Source organism: Hippocampus guttulatus, chromosome 20 (assembly GCF_054856545.1).
Source record: "Hippocampus guttulatus isolate MCC_2025c chromosome 20, RoL_Hgut_1.0, whole genome shotgun sequence".
Taxonomy (NCBI): Eukaryota; Metazoa; Chordata; class Actinopteri; order Syngnathiformes; family Syngnathidae; genus Hippocampus; species Hippocampus guttulatus.
In genome coordinates, this window is record NC_141280.1 from 9,997,800 (window position 1) to 10,017,500 (window position 19,701).

General features: G+C 44.7%; 3 protein-coding genes across 3 annotated transcripts in view; 2 read left to right on the forward strand and 1 right to left on the reverse strand.

Annotated features, from left to right (window-relative positions):
- The first annotated feature begins 4,784 nt into the window (after window positions 1-4,784).
- Window positions 4,785-6,228, forward strand: LOC147187978 (protein CEBPZOS-like). Its single transcript, XM_086100618.1, has 4 exons — window positions 4,785-4,952; window positions 5,100-5,218; window positions 5,393-5,437; window positions 5,566-6,228. Exons 2-4 carry the CDS (start codon window positions 5,101-5,103, stop codon window positions 5,652-5,654), a joined length of 252 nt encoding a protein of 83 aa, XP_085956744.1. The 5' UTR covers window positions 4,785-4,952; window position 5,100; the 3' UTR covers window positions 5,655-6,228.
- Window positions 5,265-14,593, reverse strand: cebpz (CCAAT enhancer binding protein zeta). The gene is made up of 17 exons (XM_086100616.1): window positions 14,389-14,593; window positions 12,747-14,218; window positions 11,480-11,711; window positions 11,240-11,399; window positions 11,073-11,161; window positions 10,890-10,943; window positions 9,876-9,978; window positions 9,720-9,779; window positions 9,521-9,587; window positions 9,315-9,421; window positions 9,188-9,248; window positions 8,131-8,303; window positions 7,967-8,017; window positions 7,273-7,362; window positions 7,122-7,189; window positions 6,952-7,033; window positions 5,265-5,821 (listed from the first exon to the last, which is right to left on the reverse strand). The coding sequence occupies exons 1-17, from the start codon at window positions 14,569-14,571 to the stop codon at window positions 5,658-5,660; spliced, it is 3,216 nt and encodes a 1,071-aa protein (XP_085956742.1). The 5' UTR covers window positions 14,572-14,593; the 3' UTR covers window positions 5,265-5,657.
- A 587-nt stretch (window positions 14,594-15,180) lies between these two features.
- The window catches only part of ndufaf7 (NADH:ubiquinone oxidoreductase complex assembly factor 7), a 5,335-nt gene continuing 814 nt past the window's right edge, over window positions 15,181-19,701 (forward strand). The window contains exons 1-9 of the mRNA XM_086100535.1: window positions 15,181-15,478; window positions 16,163-16,329; window positions 16,409-16,489; window positions 17,586-17,696; window positions 17,780-17,996; window positions 18,224-18,282; window positions 18,581-18,694; window positions 18,840-18,983; window positions 19,058-19,231. Coding sequence (XP_085956661.1) covers window positions 15,406-15,478; window positions 16,163-16,329; window positions 16,409-16,489; window positions 17,586-17,696; window positions 17,780-17,996; window positions 18,224-18,282; window positions 18,581-18,694; window positions 18,840-18,983; window positions 19,058-19,231 — 1,140 coding nt within the window. The 5' untranslated portion in view covers window positions 15,181-15,405. The remainder of the gene's footprint in view (window positions 15,479-16,162; window positions 16,330-16,408; window positions 16,490-17,585; window positions 17,697-17,779; window positions 17,997-18,223; window positions 18,283-18,580; window positions 18,695-18,839; window positions 18,984-19,057; window positions 19,232-19,701) is intronic.

The following is a 19,701-nucleotide window of genomic DNA, read 5'->3' on the forward strand; positions in this document are numbered from 1 at the left end:
TGACCACTTCCGGGGAATTCTTGGAGACGCTTCATGGTGCTGCCATAGCGACGGAGCCGGCCAAAAGCGGTATTGCAAAATGGTCTGACGCTATGACTTATTCGTTTAGATAACCAAGCAAGACACAAACAAATCTGTTATCTGAAACGCACAAAATTGAATACATTTTATTTTACAACTTCATTTTAAAAAATAATTTTGACATAGCAACAAATATTTAATGTGACAAAAGTATGTACCAAGTCTAATTGCAGCTAAATAAATGAATGAATGACATTTTGGAAAAAAATATGCACATGACACTTGTAGTACTTGACTTTTGGGACAATCGTAATTGTTTGGCCTTTCCACGCAGGGCGAATTCATTCAGAGGATGGAAAGCACTTATCCTGCTCCGGTGGGAAGTGACGAATGGGCCCGAGTGGTGAGCACGTTTGCCTCACGGTCAATGTCTGACAAAGGACGGACCACTGACGTTGTCCTTGAACTGCAACAAAACATATGTGAAGGGATGGTGGCCGGATGCTGTGAAGTGTAATGGTGCCATCTTGTGTTAGCGGTCTGACCTGCATGTGTATTTTCAATTTTGCATACTTTATACAGTACAGTGATCCCTCGCTCTAACGCGGTTCACTTTCCGCAGCTTCGCTGTTTCACGGATTTTTTAATGCTGTGTGTTTTTAATGCTTTTAACCCTTTAAATCAGAACGCATCAGCGGTGCCGCGTGTTGGCAGTACAGTATTTCCAAAAACTATGATAGTTGTTGAAAACGTTTGTTTCTTTGTAGTCTTTGACTTCATTGTATATACAGTATAGTTAAGTATTATATAGTAACTGTAAAAAAAGAATGTTCACTACTTCACGGTTTTCACTTATCACTGGTACTTTTTAGAACGTAACCCCCCGCGATAAACGAGGGATTACTTACTGTACATGTATTTCAAGAGCCAAATGTTTGACACTGAACAATGTAACTATTTTTTTTGCCGATTGCAATACCCTGGCAGGTGTTGCTATCAGTTTTAACCCCGAAAAAGCAAATCACACATAATGTCAAACTGATGGTTGGCAACCCAGCTGGATGGATGGCATAAAAAAAAGGAAAATGGTCATTTAAGAAACAACACATGGCCTTCAGATCATTTCAAAGGCAGCAACTCTCCATGGAGGCAAAGCAGCAGGAGGCTGGTGGGGGACACATTTCACACAAAGCTGCCGCTTAAGTATTCATACAACATTTAATCTTATTTAAACTCACACACACACACACACACACACACACACCGAACATGGACTCTTTTTCTTGGTTTTCTTTCATGAGTCCGCCCCTTCAGTTGAGACATGAAAAGCTCAGCAGGAAGTCACATGGTGTCATGCAGGCCTCAGCGCGTCTTCACATCTGAGACTCTTTCACACGCTTTCTATTGTCACACACGCACGCACACACACAGATGAACCTTCAGTTGGTCATTAGGATCGCTACATGTATCCTTCTTATTGGAACTACAGTGGTAGCTCTACTTACGAATTTAAGTGGTTCTGGAAGAAATTTTTAACTACAAAATTTTGTAAGTAGAGGTCCCTCTTTGCCAATGGGATGCCAGAATGATGCTAGGTTTTAGCCAATGGCAGAGCAGCTATAAATACGTTGCATTCAGGAAACTCGGAGCGGCGAGTAGCAAACCATACTGTATTTTTCCCTTTCGTATCTTGAAATTTCTTTCGTAACAAGAGGCAATATTTTCCTGTTGAAACGTTTCGTAACTTGAAAATTTCGTATGAACAGACGTTTGTAAGTAGAGGTACCACTGTATTAAAGTCCCATAAATAGCGATATTTCAGCGAAAGACAAGATGGCTTAGTAAAGCCAAATAAGAAGTTCACATTGCAACTCCTGTATGCGCCTTTCGAGATGGAAAGGGTGTGAGCTTCGAAAGCTGTTCATTATTCAATTGTCTTTGGGCAGATGAGGATCAGGCAGGTCAACCAATCCATTTGGCAGTTTGCAGTTTCCAATAAAAAAAATACAAGCGTAGGATGAGCAGCTTTTTGATTCAAAGTCACAAACGGCTTGTCAACTGATCTCAAACTGATTTGAAAACATTCTGCGCAGCACGGAATCCGACGTGAATGGGTCCAGTGATTATTTTCGTCCTTACTAAGGTTGTCACTATCAACTTTTTTTTTTTACCCCAAGTTTGTGCCTCTTGATTTGAGGTATCTGCCAATATGGCATCGGTGTCAAAGTCAAGGCCCGGGGACCAGATGTGGCCCGCCACATAATTTTATGTGGCCCACGAAAGCAAATCAAACATGTCAACTTCCATGATGCTTGCTGAAATCTCGACCAAAATTTTGAATTCTCACATTTAAGAAATTAGAGACATTTTTGTAAGCATTTTCTTGTGACCAAACCCCTCATTACAGGAACGTAAACACAAATTGAATAAACCGTTATTATTTAGTTTTTTTATATGGTTTCAGTCATAATGGCCCTCCAAGGGAAACTGTAACTAAAATGTGGCCCATGACAAAAATGAGTTTGACACCCCTGCAATATGGTTTGGGTACTTCGTGATGGCAGAAAAGTCGTTGGCTCCCGCTAGACCTGAGCTGAAAACAGGCAGCTGCAGAAATCGGTGGCGATTCTAATTGGCATTCAGAATCAAAATCGCTTTGTCATTGTACCACAGAATGCAACAACAAATTGCAGCAGACGTAACCTGTCCGAGAAACATAGAAAAAAAGAATGCTCAATAAGGGGGATAAACATGAAATCGCAGATGAAAAAAAAAAATAAAGGAGTCGGAGAGAAAAAAACAACAACCCCAGACTGAACTCCTATAAGGGCAAAACAGAATATATCTTGAAAAAAAAAATATGCATGTGGGAAGTGTAGCAGGTGGCAGGTGGCAGAGCGGCATTTTAAGAAGGCTTACTTTGCTCCTGAAACGTGGCACCTTCGAGCCATCAAATGATGCGGAGCAAACTTCAGAATCAAATTTATTGAAGTATCGGTACTCAGAGGTTATTTAAGTGGTCGGCAGTGGAGTGGACAAAATCAACAACTGTGACTTTTATGGAAAAACTGCAGTGAATGTATTCTCTCTATATTTGTTTGACGTCCCTGGTTTTAAGTACATGCAAGAAGGGGCAGACTTTCTTCTACTGGTTTTCAAATATGGAACAAATAAAGTTGTTATTATGAGTGAGAAGGTGTTCAATGCCATCATGTCCTTTGACCTTAAAGGTGTCGACTTCCACTTCCCATGATGACCTTCAAAAGTGACCATGCAGCACCTCAATCGTGATCTTGTGTACAGCAAAAGAAACTTGTGACAGCCGCGCTGAGTCGCCGTTGGCGAGCGTTTTGAAATGCCACCGCTCGCCATTAGCCGTCGCATCAAAGCTCGGCCGGCTGTCGGCGGGTGGGCCGAGGTTCGGCGTAGGCCCATCGCTGCTACCGTCTCGGCAGCCGTCATTGTCGCCTCTTATCTCCGCTGAGCGAGCTGGAGGCTTTTTAGCGGCTCATTTACAAACGAGCTGGGTTGGTCTCGTTAGAGGCCAGGCGGAGAGGGGGCGGATGGACGCCTAGCATGCTCATTACGTGAAAACATGATGGCAGGGGAGGGCCAAGGACATAAAAAAGGGGCTTTGAGGACACACCACCCACCCCATAAAGGCACACACACACACACTTACAGGCAGGCACACGCACGCTAACTTGACATGGAAAGAAAACAAGGAACATGAAGACTGAAGCATGACTGCATGACTACAAACTAACACACACACACACACACACACACTCCTAGGTGATTTCAACATTTGTAAGAATAAGAAAATGCATGTTAATATTCTCAACTTAAAAATACAAATGGAAATACAAAAAAATGCAATAGATAATAAAATTAAAAAGTATCGAAAAAAGTGTCACATATTGGCGCGTTTATAACTGAAAACATGAATGTGCCCTTGTTGTTTAACTCTGATTTGATACACAATTGTTCTAATAATAATGCATCAATTTCTAAGAAAGACTTAATCTTCACAATTTCGTCATTATTGTACGAGAATAATATGAGACAGGCAGATAAAAACATTTTAAAAAACGGAATTGAAAAGTATCAATGTACCTTTTCGAATCAAGCCACATTAAAATCAAATTGAAGTGCAGTTAATAGGTCAGTTAAGTTCAACTGTGAAGTAATGCTGCTACCTGTTGTCTCAAAATGGAACTGCAGCACAGTGCTTCCGTTGACCCCGGACTGGAGAATTGTCATTTTGTTCGCTCAGTAGTCAACGTGTGACTGTCGTGACAGTACGTCGTGTCATTTAAAAAAAAAAGAAAAATGTTTTAATACATGCTAACTATGTCGGGGGAAAAAAGTGGTCGGACGAATATGTACAACATGGATTAACATGCATTACGGACTGTGATGGGACTCAGCGTCCAATCTGCATGATTTGTCATGCCAAATTGAGCAATTCTAGTCTTGCAGCGGCAAAACGGAAGAGACAGTTCATGAAACTCCATTATTTATTTTGTTCATTGTCTATCCGATTAAAAAAACGCATGTCTTGACATTTTATATACTTTTTCAGTTTGTTTGTTTTTTATGAATGCGGTTTTTATTTTTCACTAATTAAGGGTTCGATGAACGTGCATATGTCCTTGTTGGGTTCGGTACCTCTGAACAAGGTTAACAACCACTGCACTAACACAAAAATAGTGTCGGAATTGGAAATTTCTCTTGACGTGTGCCCAAAGTCACCATGCGGGCTTCCGTAGTTAGCAAAGAGCGTTAGTGCAGCGTGTTAGGTTTCTTTTAGCTTGTCCATTTGACCCGACGGAGCTCTTCAGCTTCCCAACGAAACTGGGGGCTTGTTTTTACTAACCCAGCAGGTTCATTTTCTGATGCTTATTTGGCCCTTTTGTCGGCACCGCGAGGTGAGTTTAATTCACTTGAGACATAAAGCCGGAACGAATGCCGCGACGCAACTTCATCAAAAATGTCATCAACTTTTGATTCAAGCAACGGTGAGCTACAGTTCCAAATCAAATATACTCACACGGTGTGAAATGTGGAATCTATAGAATGTCTCCAAAACCTTTCGCACCTTTGGCCAAAAAGTGGATGAAAGGCATCATTGTCATTGAACTACTTGGCGTTTTTGGTGCATATGCACTCTTCCACGCCATGAACACGAGCCAAGGTGTGGACACGCACGCACGAACACGCACAAATAATCAATTCCAGTCTGTAGAAAATCACACAGTATGTTATTCCTCCATAAATATAGAACATCAATGACTTGAGTTTTAATCCACATTTCAGTATCAGTCTTTCATCCTCGTTCTGTTATACAAGTTGATGGATTTTTTTTTAGATTTCAGGAGCACAATGAAGCGAAGATTTCCATCCATTCTGGAAGGTAAGAACATACATGATGCCTTTCGGTCACGAAGATGTCGGCAGCAGTCGTTCGTAGGCAGAAAATGTCATATCAGCTTGCACACTTCCTATTGAGATCCAATCAATTACGTTTTCTCCTGTCGATAGTTTACTACAAGTCCAACGAGCTGGCGGGCGAGTACGGTGTGCGGCAGAGAGATCAACTGGATTGGGCGACCGACGCCGGTGGCCGCTGACGACTACTTCCTCTTCCTCTTGTTGCCCATCATGACCGTCGTCGTCTTGACGCCGCGTCCGACGTGCTTCCTCTTGTTGAAGGCGGCCTTCTTCCTGCGCAGCGTCTTGGCGTCCCGGTCGTGGATCCAGTCGTCGCGTTGGCTCTCCCACTTTAGCTGCTTCACGCCTGCACACCACGTCGCCCAATTTTGTGATCAACTTTCCGACACGAGGAAAATTTGGGCTCACTACTACTCTGAAGTTCATTTTTAAAGGACCTTGAAAGTAAAATTTATTGCCAACCGGAGGCACTACTGTAGAGTACAATAATCCAAACTCAAACTAAAAAGAAGACGACTACTACTAGTTGTACAGTTGAAACTCGTTTCAACGTACCCCGAGGGACATAACGAATCTGTACGTTATAAAGCTAGTTTGTTCTAACCATTTCCAATAAAATGGCCGCCAACTACGATGTATAATACAGTATGAACATTGACAGGTGCAACAATATGAACATGTAAAACAGGATAAACAAGTCAGGTACAAATGCGTGTATGTGAAGTAAAAATGATTTTAGAAGACACGAAACCACTGCAGCGTTCTTACTTCATTTCTGAAAACATTCGGTCAGCAAATGGTTATCACATTTAGTGTCTCACATTTTGAATGTGAGAGACACTTTTCAGCCTTCAAAGTCGGCAAGATATTTTCAGACCATGTGCTCAGGACCGATCAGTAGCGTTGCTAATCAACGGAGGGGAATCCCAAGATCTACATTTGGTTCATAAGCAAGGTCGAGGCGGCAGTTAGCTTCCCTTGGTTCGTTGTAACGAAGGCCTTTTCACTATGTTCTGGGAAAAATCTGGTCGATATAAAGGTGTTCGTTGGAAGCAAAATCGGCAAATGGATCATGAATTACGTGAAATCGGGACTTGTGAATGTTATGGGGGCGGAAATGTAAACGGGGTAATGTTGAAACGGGGTTCGACTGTATTCCGTAATTTGCTTTCGTATTACTCATTTTGTGCAGAGGATAAAAAATACATGCCGGTGAATATTGTTATATTGTCTGCGTTGTGCCAGTCATTTATTCCCAGCGACTTTTGAACCATTAACCCGCAATGAGCTGCACGGGTGTGCAGCAGACGACTTACCAGCAGCTTTGCAATAAAATATATATATATTTTTTTTTTAAAATCATAAGTTATATAGGGTTGTTGAGATTGGATTTTTTTCGCGGGGTGCTGAAGGGCCAATAAAGCTCCAGTTTGAAATTCTTCTCAACGATTTTCGGGTTTCGCCTTTAGTTGTTACCTGCTTTGTCGGTGTTGGCCATGGCGTTTAGTCCGATGTTGTCAATCTTGGCGCCGGCGTTGTCGTCCAGCAGGCAGCCAAACTTCATCCCCAAAAGAAAAAAAAATGTTATTGATGCAAGAAGCTGTGATGAGTTTTGTGTGTGTGTGTGTGTGTGTGTGACCTCTGACCTCCTGGGCCATTGCAAACATGGCTGCTCCTTTTTCACCTTTCTTTTTCTTCTTTCCCGCTTTGGAGGCTGACGGGAAGACGCAGAAACGTGCAATGCAAGGTGACATCAACTGTTAAAATCGTTTCCAAAGTCGCCAAATGAGAACAAACCAAAACTCTGCGAGAAGTCCAGCTCCATTTGGCTCGACTTCCTTTTGACTTTCTTGGAAGGCGGCGTCACATCTGGGACCTCATCTTCATCTGAGGAAGAGGAGACGACGACATGTTGGAAGACATCGACCTTTTGGAAAGTGGCGGCGGGCAAACCTCTGTGCTCACTTGGAATGAGCGGCAAATATTTGTGGATTTTTGCGACTGGTGGCCGGTTATATGCGAAATATTTCATTTCAATCTCAACTATTTTTTTATTTTACGATTCACATTAAGGGCAGCCCGGTGGTCGACTGGTTAGTGCCTCGGCATCACGGTGCAGAGGTTGTGGGTTCGATCCTGGCTCCGGCCTTCCTGTGTGGAGTTTGCATGGTACCCCCCATGCCTGTGCGGGTTTTCTCCGGGTATTCCCGTTTCCTCCCACATTCCAAAAACATGCGTGGCAGGTTAATGGAACACTCCAAATTGTCCCGATGTATTATTGTGATTGTCTATTGCCTGCGATTGGCTGGCAACCAGTTCAGGGTGTCCCCCGCCAACTACCCGAGGACGGCTGGGATAGGCTCCAGCATGCCCGCGCGACCCTTGTGAGGATAAAGCGGATCGGAAAATGGATGGATGGATGATTCACATGAACCCAATGAAACTACCGAACGAAATGGCTGAAATAAATAGAACATTGTCATGAACTCACCAAAGGGGACATCTTTGTCATTATCGTTGATGTCGTCTTCAAGTTCTGGAACTGAAAAGACAACGGAACAATTCAAGTGGTCTTTCAGCCCCCCCCAAAATCAATGCTACTTGTAATCTGCTCAATTTGGATCTTTCGCGAGAGCAAAACAAATCTCTCTTTACCGTCCTCATCTTCATCCTCCATGAAGGTTCCTCCTTCTCCGCCCACTTCTTCTCCAAAGTCTTCCTCGTCCATGCTGCCCAGGGACACTTCCTCGTCGTCCAGGTCGCCTGACTCATCCGACTCATCCACGTCCTTTCTTGCGGCTTTTTTTTTCTGGTCGCCCGACATGTTGCTGCCATATCAAGTAATGCACGATTAGCTCGGCGGCAGAGGCGGACAACGTGATAAGCGCAACATCTTGTAAGAACGTTTTTTAAAAAAGTGAATTGTGAATAGGATAGTCCATTATCGCATTCATTGATAATTATCGTATTGGCCCGAATATAAGAGGGTGTTTTTTGCATTGCAATAAGACTGAAAAAGTGGGGGTCGTCTTATATTAGGGATCTAGACATTATACCCATTCACGACGCTAGATGGCGCCAGATATCAATGAAGCAAATTCTGAACTTGACTCCACAGGCCAAAGTGAACCCCTGTCACGAAGAATAAAAATAAAAATAGCGGTAGCACGAAGAAGAAAAATAAAAAATGGCGGTAAGAAGGAAAAGAGAAGAAAATAATAGAAGAGATAACAGAAAATGGAGAAACGTAGCGACAATCTGGAGAAAAGTGTGTCGAAGATCGGCCAGGTTAACCTGCAGCTGAGGAGAAGTTATGACGTCATTTACATTTCAAAAACCAGAAGCCATTCATTGACGGATGTGATTGCACTTAAGATTTGAATGAGGCAAAATAACATGCTTTTTCTCTCAAATATATTGTTAGAATCATTTGTTTCAGATGTACTGTAATTATTTTCTGTATAAAAATTAATTTGGTGTTCAAAAAGTCTTTTTTCAAACTTGAGTCTTGAAAAAGAGGGGGTCGTCTTATATTCGGGCCAATACGCTATTCTTGATGATCCGTTAATGGATTAATCGGTGCACCTCTGAAAAGTAAACGCAACCTTCTTCAAAGAATTTTGTCGGGTGACTTCAGTTATTTCCCTCCTGTGTCATATTTATTTTTAAGCACGCACACACGAAAAAAAAAAAAAGAAAAAGTTTAGCTCACCCAGCAAAGTCCAAATCTTTGTCTGGGAACTCGGTGAAGTACGAGTCCCCTTCGCACGAGTCTGTTGAAGGAAGATTTGTTAACCATGAGAAGAAGGAAAAGAGGGAGTGTGTGAAAGGCGACCAACCGAGCATCTTCTCAAACTCGTCGTCGTCGACGTCGTCCAGGCTCTCGTTGTCGTTGTCAATTTTGGGCCGGCGGTGTGCGTTCTCCTGCTGCCGCTTCTTGAAAAAGCTGCCGGGTAAATTTAGTCAAGAAATTTAGGGGTGAGGCTTCATCAAAGTAGGGAAGAAGGGTTTCTGACGCTGACACCAAACGAGAAGACAAACTCACCGATAAAAGAAGATTTGGTCCACGGGAATCTGACTTTCTTCTTGACGCAGAAACTCTTTGCTGTTCACTGACATGCACAAAAAAAAACCCCAAAACAAAACAAGAAACATTGACAAAATGAAAAGAAAGACTCTCTGGTCCGCTTATTCAACAGAATCCAAAACGTGGTTCGATTTGAAAAGATACTCAAAGGAGTCACCTGCTAACGACTTGCCAAGCGGTCTCTGTTTGGGCTGCAACACCGAAGTGTCCGTGTTCTCTACATGACAAAAAAAAAAAACGGCACATATTTTCCCCCTCAAATTCATGCTTCGGTTATTGTTGTTTTATTTTTTTGAATGGTTGAGATGATTACGTTTGCGCTTGATCTGTTTGGGGTTTCTGAAGACAAATCTGTCGAGGAAGCGCATGAGGGTGAAGTCCTGCAAGGGGTCGCCAGAGTACTGGATCAAGTCCCCCTGTCCGCATTTCACACATTTTCCATCAATTTACGCCGGACTGGAGACGAACAAATTGAAATCACAATACAGTGGTACCTCTACTTACGAACGTGTCTTCATGCGAAATTTTCAAGTTACGAAACGCCTCAACAGGAAAATATTGCCTCTCGTTCCGAAAGAAATGTCAAGATACGAAAGGTAAAAATACAGTATGGGCTGCGACTCGCAGCTCCGAGTTTCCTGAACGCAACATACTTCTAGCTGCTCTGCCATTGGCTGTTACCCAGCATCTTCCTGGCATCCCATTGGCTAAGAGGGACCTCTACTGAATGTGTCAATGTGTTAGACAGATCGATTATGTGTCTATGCTGCGTCCTTGTCACTCGCCCCTTGGCCATGAGGGGTTAAGATAGTTTTACGCAAATGTGAATCACCCAGAAAAAGTCTTCACCAGTCGGGCAATCGCTCACTCTGCTGATTTTTGCCTTGGACATCTTCGAAGGATTGTTAAAAGCCGACAAAAGCAAACGTCCTTGCATCAGTTTTTTACAAAACGCCAGGAAAAAAACAATTCTGAGAGAGAACATGAACTAAAGAGGGCAAAAAAACGATGAGGACGCAGTTAAATGATCATCATTTTTATTCTTTACTGTACTCTATTCTTTGTTTTTTTTTTACATTATGCACAACTCTCATTTGTTGTGCAATAATCGAACTGTAACATGTATTTGTCACATATTTTGATGCATTTTTATGCTTTACAAAACATTTATATCTGAATTTTGGGGGGGCTTGGAACGGATTAGGGCATTTACATGGAAAACGCATCTCGACTTACAACATTTTCTAGTTAAGAAATTTCTTCCAGAAGCAATTAATTTTGTAAGTAGAGGTACCACTGTGTGAGAGTTCTGAATTTGTTTTCTCACCTGCAGGAGAGTTTTGGCGAAGAGCGACACGGACGGGTGGAAGTGCAGCGCCAGCTGAGGAAGCAAACAGGAAAACATTTCAAAGACGACAAAAATGGATTCTTGAATCGAGTTTGGTTTGGCGCTTTTGAATCGCAAAGAACTGCAAGCATGGCGTGTGTGTGTGCGCTGTATGCTTCTCACCCGGCGAAGTTCCCACAACGTGGCGCGTTCGGCGCAGCAGAATAACGGATTGCGATGCAACGGGTCGTACTTCTGCTGTTTGCGCGCGCCTGCGGACATCGAGGCAATCAATCAATTCAAAGGGGGCCCACGGCAACTGAAGTGTCGAGTGTGTGCGTGAAGCGGACCTCGCAGGTTCTGATGATGTATCCACGATGCCACGGGTTTGGACTCCAGCTCGCTCGTTGTCGCGGCCTCCATCTTGTCGATGTCAGCGAAGCGCTCCGCTTCGTCATCGTCGTCGTCAAGCTTTTCTTCAGGGCGGTCCATGAAGGCCTCGTCTCCATCCTCGGTCAAACAAAACGGTTTGGACATTAAACGTCACGAAATGTTGCATGTGTAATGTTGCTTTTGGAAGGCGGCCGTACTTCTTCCTCCTGCAGCAAGGTCTTGAGTTCCGGCTTGGCCTGCATGACCCCTGAGATGACGACGAGGGCGGCGCAGGCAAAGTTGGGTCCTTGTGCGGCGCTGACCTGGAGCAGACGCTTGATGAAGGCTCTGATGCGCCGAAGCACCGTGTCGGCCTTCAGGGATTTGAAAAGCAGGTTAAGGAACATGTTCTGACGCGTGGACGTTGACAGACTGGCGTCCAGAAGCTTCCTGTGCAAAAAGAAGAGACAACAGAAGGTCACGCCGGCACATGATGACGCAATAACTTCAGCAGACTCCATTGACCTCAGCTTGACATGGAAATACTGGATATTCCGTCGAGTTGCAGCGGGGTTGCCATACTCACATTCTACACTGTAGTATCTGTGACTTTCAATGCGAGTGGCGTTAAAAGGTGGGGCCTAAATTCGTGAGTGACGTGGGCGTCAGCAAGTGAGGGTGCGGAGTCGGCTGCCTGTTAGGTGGCTAACTCGTGAGCGAGCCCGTGTGTTGAGTTAGTCGGCGTGAGCGCTGCTATTAACAGCTTGCGAATGAATGCGCTCATCATGTGATGAGCTTGAAATATTTTGGAAATTTCAGTCTGCAGCCAGTCTAGGCCTGGTGCTTTACCTGTTTTTAAATGATTTAAGGTTGCTCCTTTGTTAAAGCTGCAACCAGATTTGAATTTCTTGGAATATTGGCTACCGCTATTTGGAGGGTATCGATATGAGAGATTGTGCTTTTGTCCCATATGTGTTCCATGTTTTTTTTTCCTGATGAATTCGTCTTACAGCTTGCAAATCTGAGTATCTGACCTCTTGGGTAGCCCTTAAAGGATTGCTTCGTTTTATGTACAGCGAAACTCCTCTACAACGAACCCCACATGGGCGAAAATACCCCCTAGTGTGAAAAAAATCTTCATGCATTAACGCCATTCCCACTCTCCTGCCCCCCATACAACGAAAAAAAACATTTTTCTTTCTTTCTACACTGACTATATGAAGTGTCAAATAAGTGTATGCTCATACTTATGCACTATTGGAATAAAAATAAAGAGTACACATATGTTTTTGTGTGCGTGTACACATACGTTTGTGTGTCTGTTTACATCTGAGATCAAATTTGCTACAGTGAAAAACCCCGTGTTGTGAAAATTTTATTTCTGCAAACATGATTTCGTTGTAGAGGAGTTTCACTGTCGTTTGTTTTCTTACAGACTCTGTCTTCTGTCTTATCTTGACGAAAATCTTTGCAGCCCAAAATTACCTGTACAAGGCGACGTAGTAACGGTCGGAGGTGGTCTGCTGGTCGTCCATGACTTGAAAGAGAAGCATGAGCGCCTGCACGGCCGTGTTGAACTTGACCGTGTGCACCACTTTGAACAGCGTGTCCGTCTGCTCTTTCACCTTCTCGTCTGTTTTGCTGGCAAACGGGTACGCCCGGTTGACGCCCGACAGCAGCACGCTGAGCATCTTGGAATCCACTTCAGTCTTGCTGACACAGGCGCGGAAGAAGGAGAAGTAGATGCCGATGAGTTTGGCAGCCAAGGCGTTCTCTTCGTGGCTGAGGTACACTTGGCTGAGGAAGCAGATGGCGTAGTATTGAGCCTTGGCGCTGATGTTGGCGCGGAACATGAGGCGCTCCACCTCGCAGCACACCACCACTTTCATGTTGGGGTGCGTGTGTAACAGCGTCTCCAGCAGGTGCGAGGCCTTGGCCGCCATCTTGTACTCTGGGTCGCCCAACTTGTTGACCAGGTGGATGAGCAGCGCCCGCTCCTGCTCAGGCCGCTGGGACAGGAGCTCGTGCGCCGTAACCAGCGCCTTGGTCTTGGTAGCCGAGACCGTGTCGTGAGCCACCACGTCCAGCGCGGCCACAAACTGAGCCACGTGATGCTTCAGGTGGTGCTCAAAGTACCAGATGATCAGGCGGCGGTCGCGGGAGTCACGGTTACCACTCGTCAGCTCCTCCAGCTTGTCGAACGGGTGCTGGTCGAAGGTCCGCAGTTTCCTGTTCTCCGGCAGCAAGTCAGACAGAAGCAGCTCCCGCAGCGTGTCCAGTGCCATCAGGCTCATCCGGCGACCGCCTTTCTTCTTCACCATGGACACCAGATCCTCCACATGTTCCAGCATATGCACCGGAGCGTCTTGGATAAGAACCGTCATCGCCGCCATCCTGTCAGCCAGAGCGCCAGCCGAGACCACCGTCTTCATCCAAGCCGAGTTGGCTCCTTTCTGGAGTGCTTTCTTGGTCTTATACAACTCTACATCAGCCTCATAGAGACGCTGAGCCAGCGTCTTGTAGGACGACACCACACCGGGATCCTGCGAGAGTGTGGAGCCCTCTGCGCTGTATTCCAGGTCATACCATTTGCCTCCGGGTTTGATTAGCAGGGCATTCCGCTGATGGAACTCAAACACGTTCTGTTTACCTCGTTTCTTAGACATTGCGACCGCCATCGCCGCTGTTCCTTTTGGCGTCTTCTCCTTTTTCCGCTGTGGCTTGGAGGCTTTTGCCACAGCAGGTTTCTCCAATTTAGACTTTGGGAGCTCCTTGTTTGGAACTGCTTCTTCCTTTGTCTCGTCTGGGAGGACCTGCAAGTTGGCAAGCTCCCGAATGCCCAATTTAGTGATGAAACTCTCCAGTTCGCCTTCCTCCAGGTCATCTATGGTGCCTTTCTTCCCTCCATCCACCAGATCGTGGGACGCGTCCAAGCTGCACAGAAGCCTGAAGTCGGCCTGCAGACATCATCAATCCATAAAACACAGAAAGTTCAGTCATGGAGTTCAATCAGTACTTATATTACCACTCTTTGTTTTTAATTTGTCCTTCGAATAAAATACATAATGAGAGTATTTTAGCCATCGTTGTTTTTCTGAAAAGTCGCCGAATGTTTTCCTGAATTCACCTGAGTACCACCGAGCCACAGAACTTCCTCGAGATTGAACTCGTCCGCCTCCGCCTGGTGTCCATCGTCTACCATATGCCCTTCGTCGTCGCAGTTTTCCTCCTCCATAATGTTCTCTTCCGGCTGATATATGCCCTTTTTGCCACCCTTCGACTTTTTTCGGTTATTGTTTTTGGCCGCCATGCTGCTAACATGAGGACGCACGACCCGGAAGTGGACTAGTGGACGTCATAGCGTCGTTTCCGTTTTTTTTCTCCTTGTGAAAGGCACAAACTAAGTTTGTAATATTATCATCAATCAAACACACATTTATGTGTGTGTATATGTGTGTGTGTTTTAAAAAATATATGTTCACATTTTATTTTTATCCTTCGAGACAGGACGCGTGATCGTAACATCCGCCTTAAAGTCCGAGTCTGGGTACTCCGAACATGTAGGCAGGCAATAAATAAATAAATAAACAGACAAATTAATAAACAAATACAAAATTTAAATAATTGAAAATATAAAACCAGAGCTTGTCCAATCAAAAGGCTTGCTGCTCTTGCCATTTGGTCAAGTTTTCAGACATGCAAACCAACTTTTCAAAATAATAAAAAACATCCCAAATACAAACCACAGACAGATTATACGAGATTTCAAATTCATAGTCCACTATAATATTTAATTATATTTGGTGAAAAGTAAGTAATTACTTCACAAATGGAACCAAATTATTAAAATGAACATGGTAACTTGTTTAGTTGTGAAAGGACAGCGGATGTTTGTTGTCTGTCGTTGCATTGACAGGCATGCGCACGGAGGGTCCTGGCTCCGCCGCACGGACTTTCCGGCTCGTAATAATCAAGCATAACATAATTTCTGCCTTTTGTACTTGAAACGAAAATCTTGACGCACTTGTGGCTAACCGTGCCTATATTAACCATCCTCGTGAATGTCGATTACATTGAACGGACCTTAAATCGAGCATGGGACTCGAGTGAACGTCAGTGTTCTCCTTGATTGACATTTGTTGCAATGACGGGCTTTTGTGCTTCCAAAACACAACAACTGCTCAAGCTGAGTCTTTCTATCAGTCCAGCGGCATCAGGTAAGAATTGTGATGGTGAATCGCCCCCTCTACAATAGCGAATAGTAGGACCACGTCATCAGGATTGGTATAGACTTACTACTCATTCATTAAAACATGACATAGTGTACACATTAAAAACTATTGCTTTAATAGTTGGACCAGTTGTCAGTAGTGGCCGGTGAGTATAGTAAGTATGTAATAATATAAAAAAAAATTGCTGTGTATGAAATCACTTTTTATCCTGTGTCAAAACTGGGCAAAGCAGAGTCTGTAATACTTTTATGTCGAGGTATTTTAAAGCTTTATGCATAACACCAATACAAAATATGCTCGTGAGATGCATGTATGATAGTTGTCCACTTGAGGTTGACATCCTTACATTCTCCACCGTAGTATCTGTATCTTTGAATGTGTGCGGTTTTAAAAGGTGGGGCGTGACACAGTGGCGTGGACATCAGCGAACGAGAGTGCAGACTTGAGCGGCTTGTCACGAGCTAACCCGTTACCCAGTTTGCGTGTTGAGCGACTTGGTGTCAGTTGTGAAAAATCCACGATACAATTGACAGCCAAAAGCTAGCTCGCAAATGTCTATTGCGGTGGGTTCTGGAATATAGCCTCGCGATAAATGAGGGACAAGTGTAGAGTGTAGTAATAAGGAAGTTAGGAATTAGCTAACGTTATAAAAAGTTTGTTTGTTGTCAGTGTGCTGGCGAGCGGCGACCACCAGACTTTGGAGCTCCTCATCTTCCTCTTCGAGGGAGGATGTGAGCGGATCATCTATGCTGCGACACCTGACGTCCAAAATCACAGCCACCGGGCCCATTTCTGTGGCCGAATACATGAGGGAGGCGCTCACCAATCCCGTCATGGTGCGTCTGCTACTTGCTCATTTTCAGCCCAACCATGAAAAGCGTGGCGCCTCATACTTTGTTTATCTTGCAACTTCAGGGATATTATGTGAAGAAGAACATGCTGGGAGCCGATGGGGACTTCATCACATCACCAGAGATTAGTCAGATCTTCGGAGAGGTTTTTGTCTTTACTGTCTCTCCACAAAAATTCATGAAATTGCTGCAAGCTGCCGCTCGTCCTGGCCCTTGTTTAGATCTGTAGCCACATCGCTTCTGTTTTGTCTGCCTTGTGCTCTAGTTCATCAGTGGCTTTAAAACATTTTTTTTTTTTTTACATGCATTCACTATTCCCGCCATGAACTGCCTCATCTTTTGTCATGACTGTCACACATTTTCTACTTCTTAGTGCCACACACTCAGTTTATAGCAAACTCTGTTGGGAGTGTCAGGTACCAAATTTTGTCCAACTTCCGACAGTTTTTTTTCACTGCATCATAATCCAGGTGACCAGCCTCCTGGTCACTCCCTGATTTTTTATTTTCAACTCAACAGCAGTGATGATCTCAAATGCAAAGCGGGATGGCGGCAAAGTACTACCGTATTGGCCCGAATATAAGACAGTGTTTTTTGCATTGAAATAAGACTTAAAAATTGGGGGTCGTCTTATATTCGGGGTCGAGACATTATACCCATTCACGACGCTAGATAGCGCCGGATATCAATGAAGCGGATTCTGAACTTGACTCCCCAGGCCAAAGTGAACCCCTGCCACGAAGAATAAAAATAAAAAATAGCGGGAAGAAGTAAAAGAGAAGAAAATAATAGAAGAGATAACAGAAAATGGAGAAACGTAGTGACAATCTGGAGAAAAGTGGGTCGAAGATCGGCCAGGTTAACCGGCAGCTGATGAGAAGTCATGATGTAATTTACATTTCAAAAACCAGAAGCCATTAATTTATGAATGTGATTACACTTTAGATTTGAATGAGGCAAAATAACATGCTTTTTCTCTCAAATATATTGTAATCATTTGTTTCAGATGTACTGTAATTATTTTCTGTATAAAAATGAATTTGGTGTTCAAGAAGTCTTTTTTCAAACTTGAGTCTTGAAAAAGAGGGGGTCGTCTTATAATCAGGGCCGTCTTATATTCAGGCCTATATGGTACTTTTCCATGAGACAGGGTGACATCCTTGTCACCAAGATGACACAAGATGAGCAGAGTTTGCTTTTTTGATAAAACACACTTACTTCTGGACTTGCTGTTTGTGCAGCTGCTGGGAGTGTGGGTAGTCAGCGAGTGGATGGCAGCGGGTCGGCCCAAACAGCTCCAGCTGGTGGAGCTCGGACCCGGAAAAGGATCTTTGACCAGTGACATTCTCAGAGTACGACGGCACCGCCACACCTTCCTTTTGTCTTTCCGCCGACAAAAAAATAATTACCGCGTTTACTCCGCTTCCTCTCGCAGGTGTTTGCTCAGCTCCAGCCTGTGCTGAGTTCGGCTTCTGTGTCACTGCACCTGGTGGAGGTGAGTCCGGTTCTGAGTCGTCTGCAGGCGCAGAATCTGGTCGGGACCAGCGACAGTGTTGAAGTCGAGCGGGAGAATGAGCCCGTTTACAGGCAAGGCCGAACCGCCGCTGGCCTGCCGGTGTCCTGGTACCGTCGCTTGGAAGACGTTCCACCTGGTAAGCCCAAAATACAAAAATACAGAATTTTGAGAACAGCGACTCCAGCTATATTCAGGTACCGTAGCATGAGGCTGATTTTTGGGATTGTTGTGCAAAACTATGACAATAAATACATGTTACTGTTAAAATGACAATCAATCAAAAGTGAGTATTGGCTACATTGATTTCAGCTCACTGCTGTCAAGAGAAAAGAAACTAATGTGAAGCCTTATTTTCTCATGCAGGTTTCAGCATCTTTCTGGCTCATGAATTCTTTGACGCACTACCTATACACAAGTTCCAGGTACCAACAAGATTTCTTGCGTTTGACACAAAACAACTCAACTGGCAGAAACCTTTCGTCTCCCGTGTGGAAAATATTAGCAAAGAATAATCTTGGTTAACTGTGTTGCGAATCCCTCAACACGCTGGACAGCAGCCAATGGAACATTCCCTGTACTATTCTTCAGTTTTTAACATTAAAAAAAAATAATAATTTAATTGATGCATATGTTAGTATGAATTACTATTTACATATGTTAGTGAATTAGTTAAGACACACATCCTAAGTTTTCTTGTTTTTCATTTTTCTTTGGTGCCAGCGGACGAAGCGAGGCTGGCGTGAGGTGATGGTGGATGTGGACCCCGACCGGCCGGGCCAGCTGAGGTTTGTGGTGGCTCCGTCACCCACCCTGGCCTCCACCACACTGGTGCAGGTCAGTGGTTGACGCACGGGGGGGTCAGGTGACCCAGCGTGGAATGTTTGTGATATCACAAAAGCAAAGTTAAGCTCAAGGGCCACATTTGTTTTGTTTTGTGTGGTTAAAACGTTTGTGTGTGTGTGTGTTTGCGTACATGCAGTCTGACGAAAGTCGGGACCACGTGGAGGTTTGCGCCGAGGGTGGCGTCATCATCCAGCAGCTGGCGCGACGGGTGGCCCAGCACGGCGGGGCGGCGCTGATCGCCGACTATGGCCACGACGGCACCAAGACGGACACCTTCCGGGTAGAACCACGTCGTCGCCACGCCGATCTCGAATTGGGCGCCACGTGTGATGTCATTCCATCTATTTCCATCAGGGGTTCAAAGGTCACCATCTCCATGACGTCCTGGCATCTCCCGGCTGTGCTGACCTCACGGCGGACGTGGATTTCGGCTACGTGCGGCGCATGGCGGGAACGGGTGTGGCCTGCTTGGGACCGGTGGCTCAGAGGACTTTCCTGAAGAACATGGGCATCGACGTACGCATGCAGGTATGTGCGCCTCTGACCCGACCACTAGAAGAATGACAAGTCACACATGATGTTCGTAGCACAAGTGTGAGCTCAAAACAAGTAGAATTTTATAGTGTCAGTGGTGTTACGTCCTGAGGCGCCAGGGTTTTGTCCCCAAAAAGATTCCATTTTAACACGTTAATGCACCCACATAACATGCTGTCCACTGTTGTAACCACCGTCCCTGAAAGGTTAATATTACTTTTTCAAAAGCTTGCAGCGCGTCTACCTCACAGCGCAGAGGCTTTCCTGTGTGGAGTTTGCATGTTCTCCCCGGGCCTGCGTGGGTTTTCTCCGGGTACTGTGGTTTCCTCGCACATTCCAAAAACATGCATGGCAGGGTGATTGAACACTCTAAATTGTCCGTGGGTTTTCTCCGGATACTCCGGTTTCCTCGCACATTCCAAAAACATGCATGGCAGGGTGATTGAACACTCTAAATTGTCCCT

Bases quoted from the DNA above. Each gene is read 5' to 3' on its own strand.
- LOC147187978 (XM_086100618.1), top strand. From the start codon at position 5,101: ATGTCTCCAAAACCTTTCGCACCTTTGGCCAAAAAGTGGATGAAAGGC. The intron at 5,219-5,392 runs GTGTGGACACGC...ATTTTTTTTTAG, and splicing joins CGCCATGAACACGAGCCAAG to ATTTCAGGAGCACAATGAAG. The intron at 5,438-5,565 runs GTAAGAACATAC...TCCTGTCGATAG, and splicing joins ATTTCCATCCATTCTGGAAG to TTTACTACAAGTCCAACGAG.
- cebpz (XM_086100616.1), bottom strand. From the start codon at position 14,571: ATGGCGGCCAAAAACAATAACCGAAAAAAGTCGAAGGGTGGCAAAAAG. The intron at 7,363-7,966 runs GTGAGTTCATGA...CCTCTTCCTCAG, and splicing joins TGACAAAGATGTCCCCTTTG to ATGAAGATGAGGTCCCAGAT. The intron at 5,822-6,951 runs GTAACAACTAAA...CGTGGTGTGCAG, and splicing joins GGCCAACACCGACAAAGCAG to GCGTGAAGCAGCTAAAGTGG.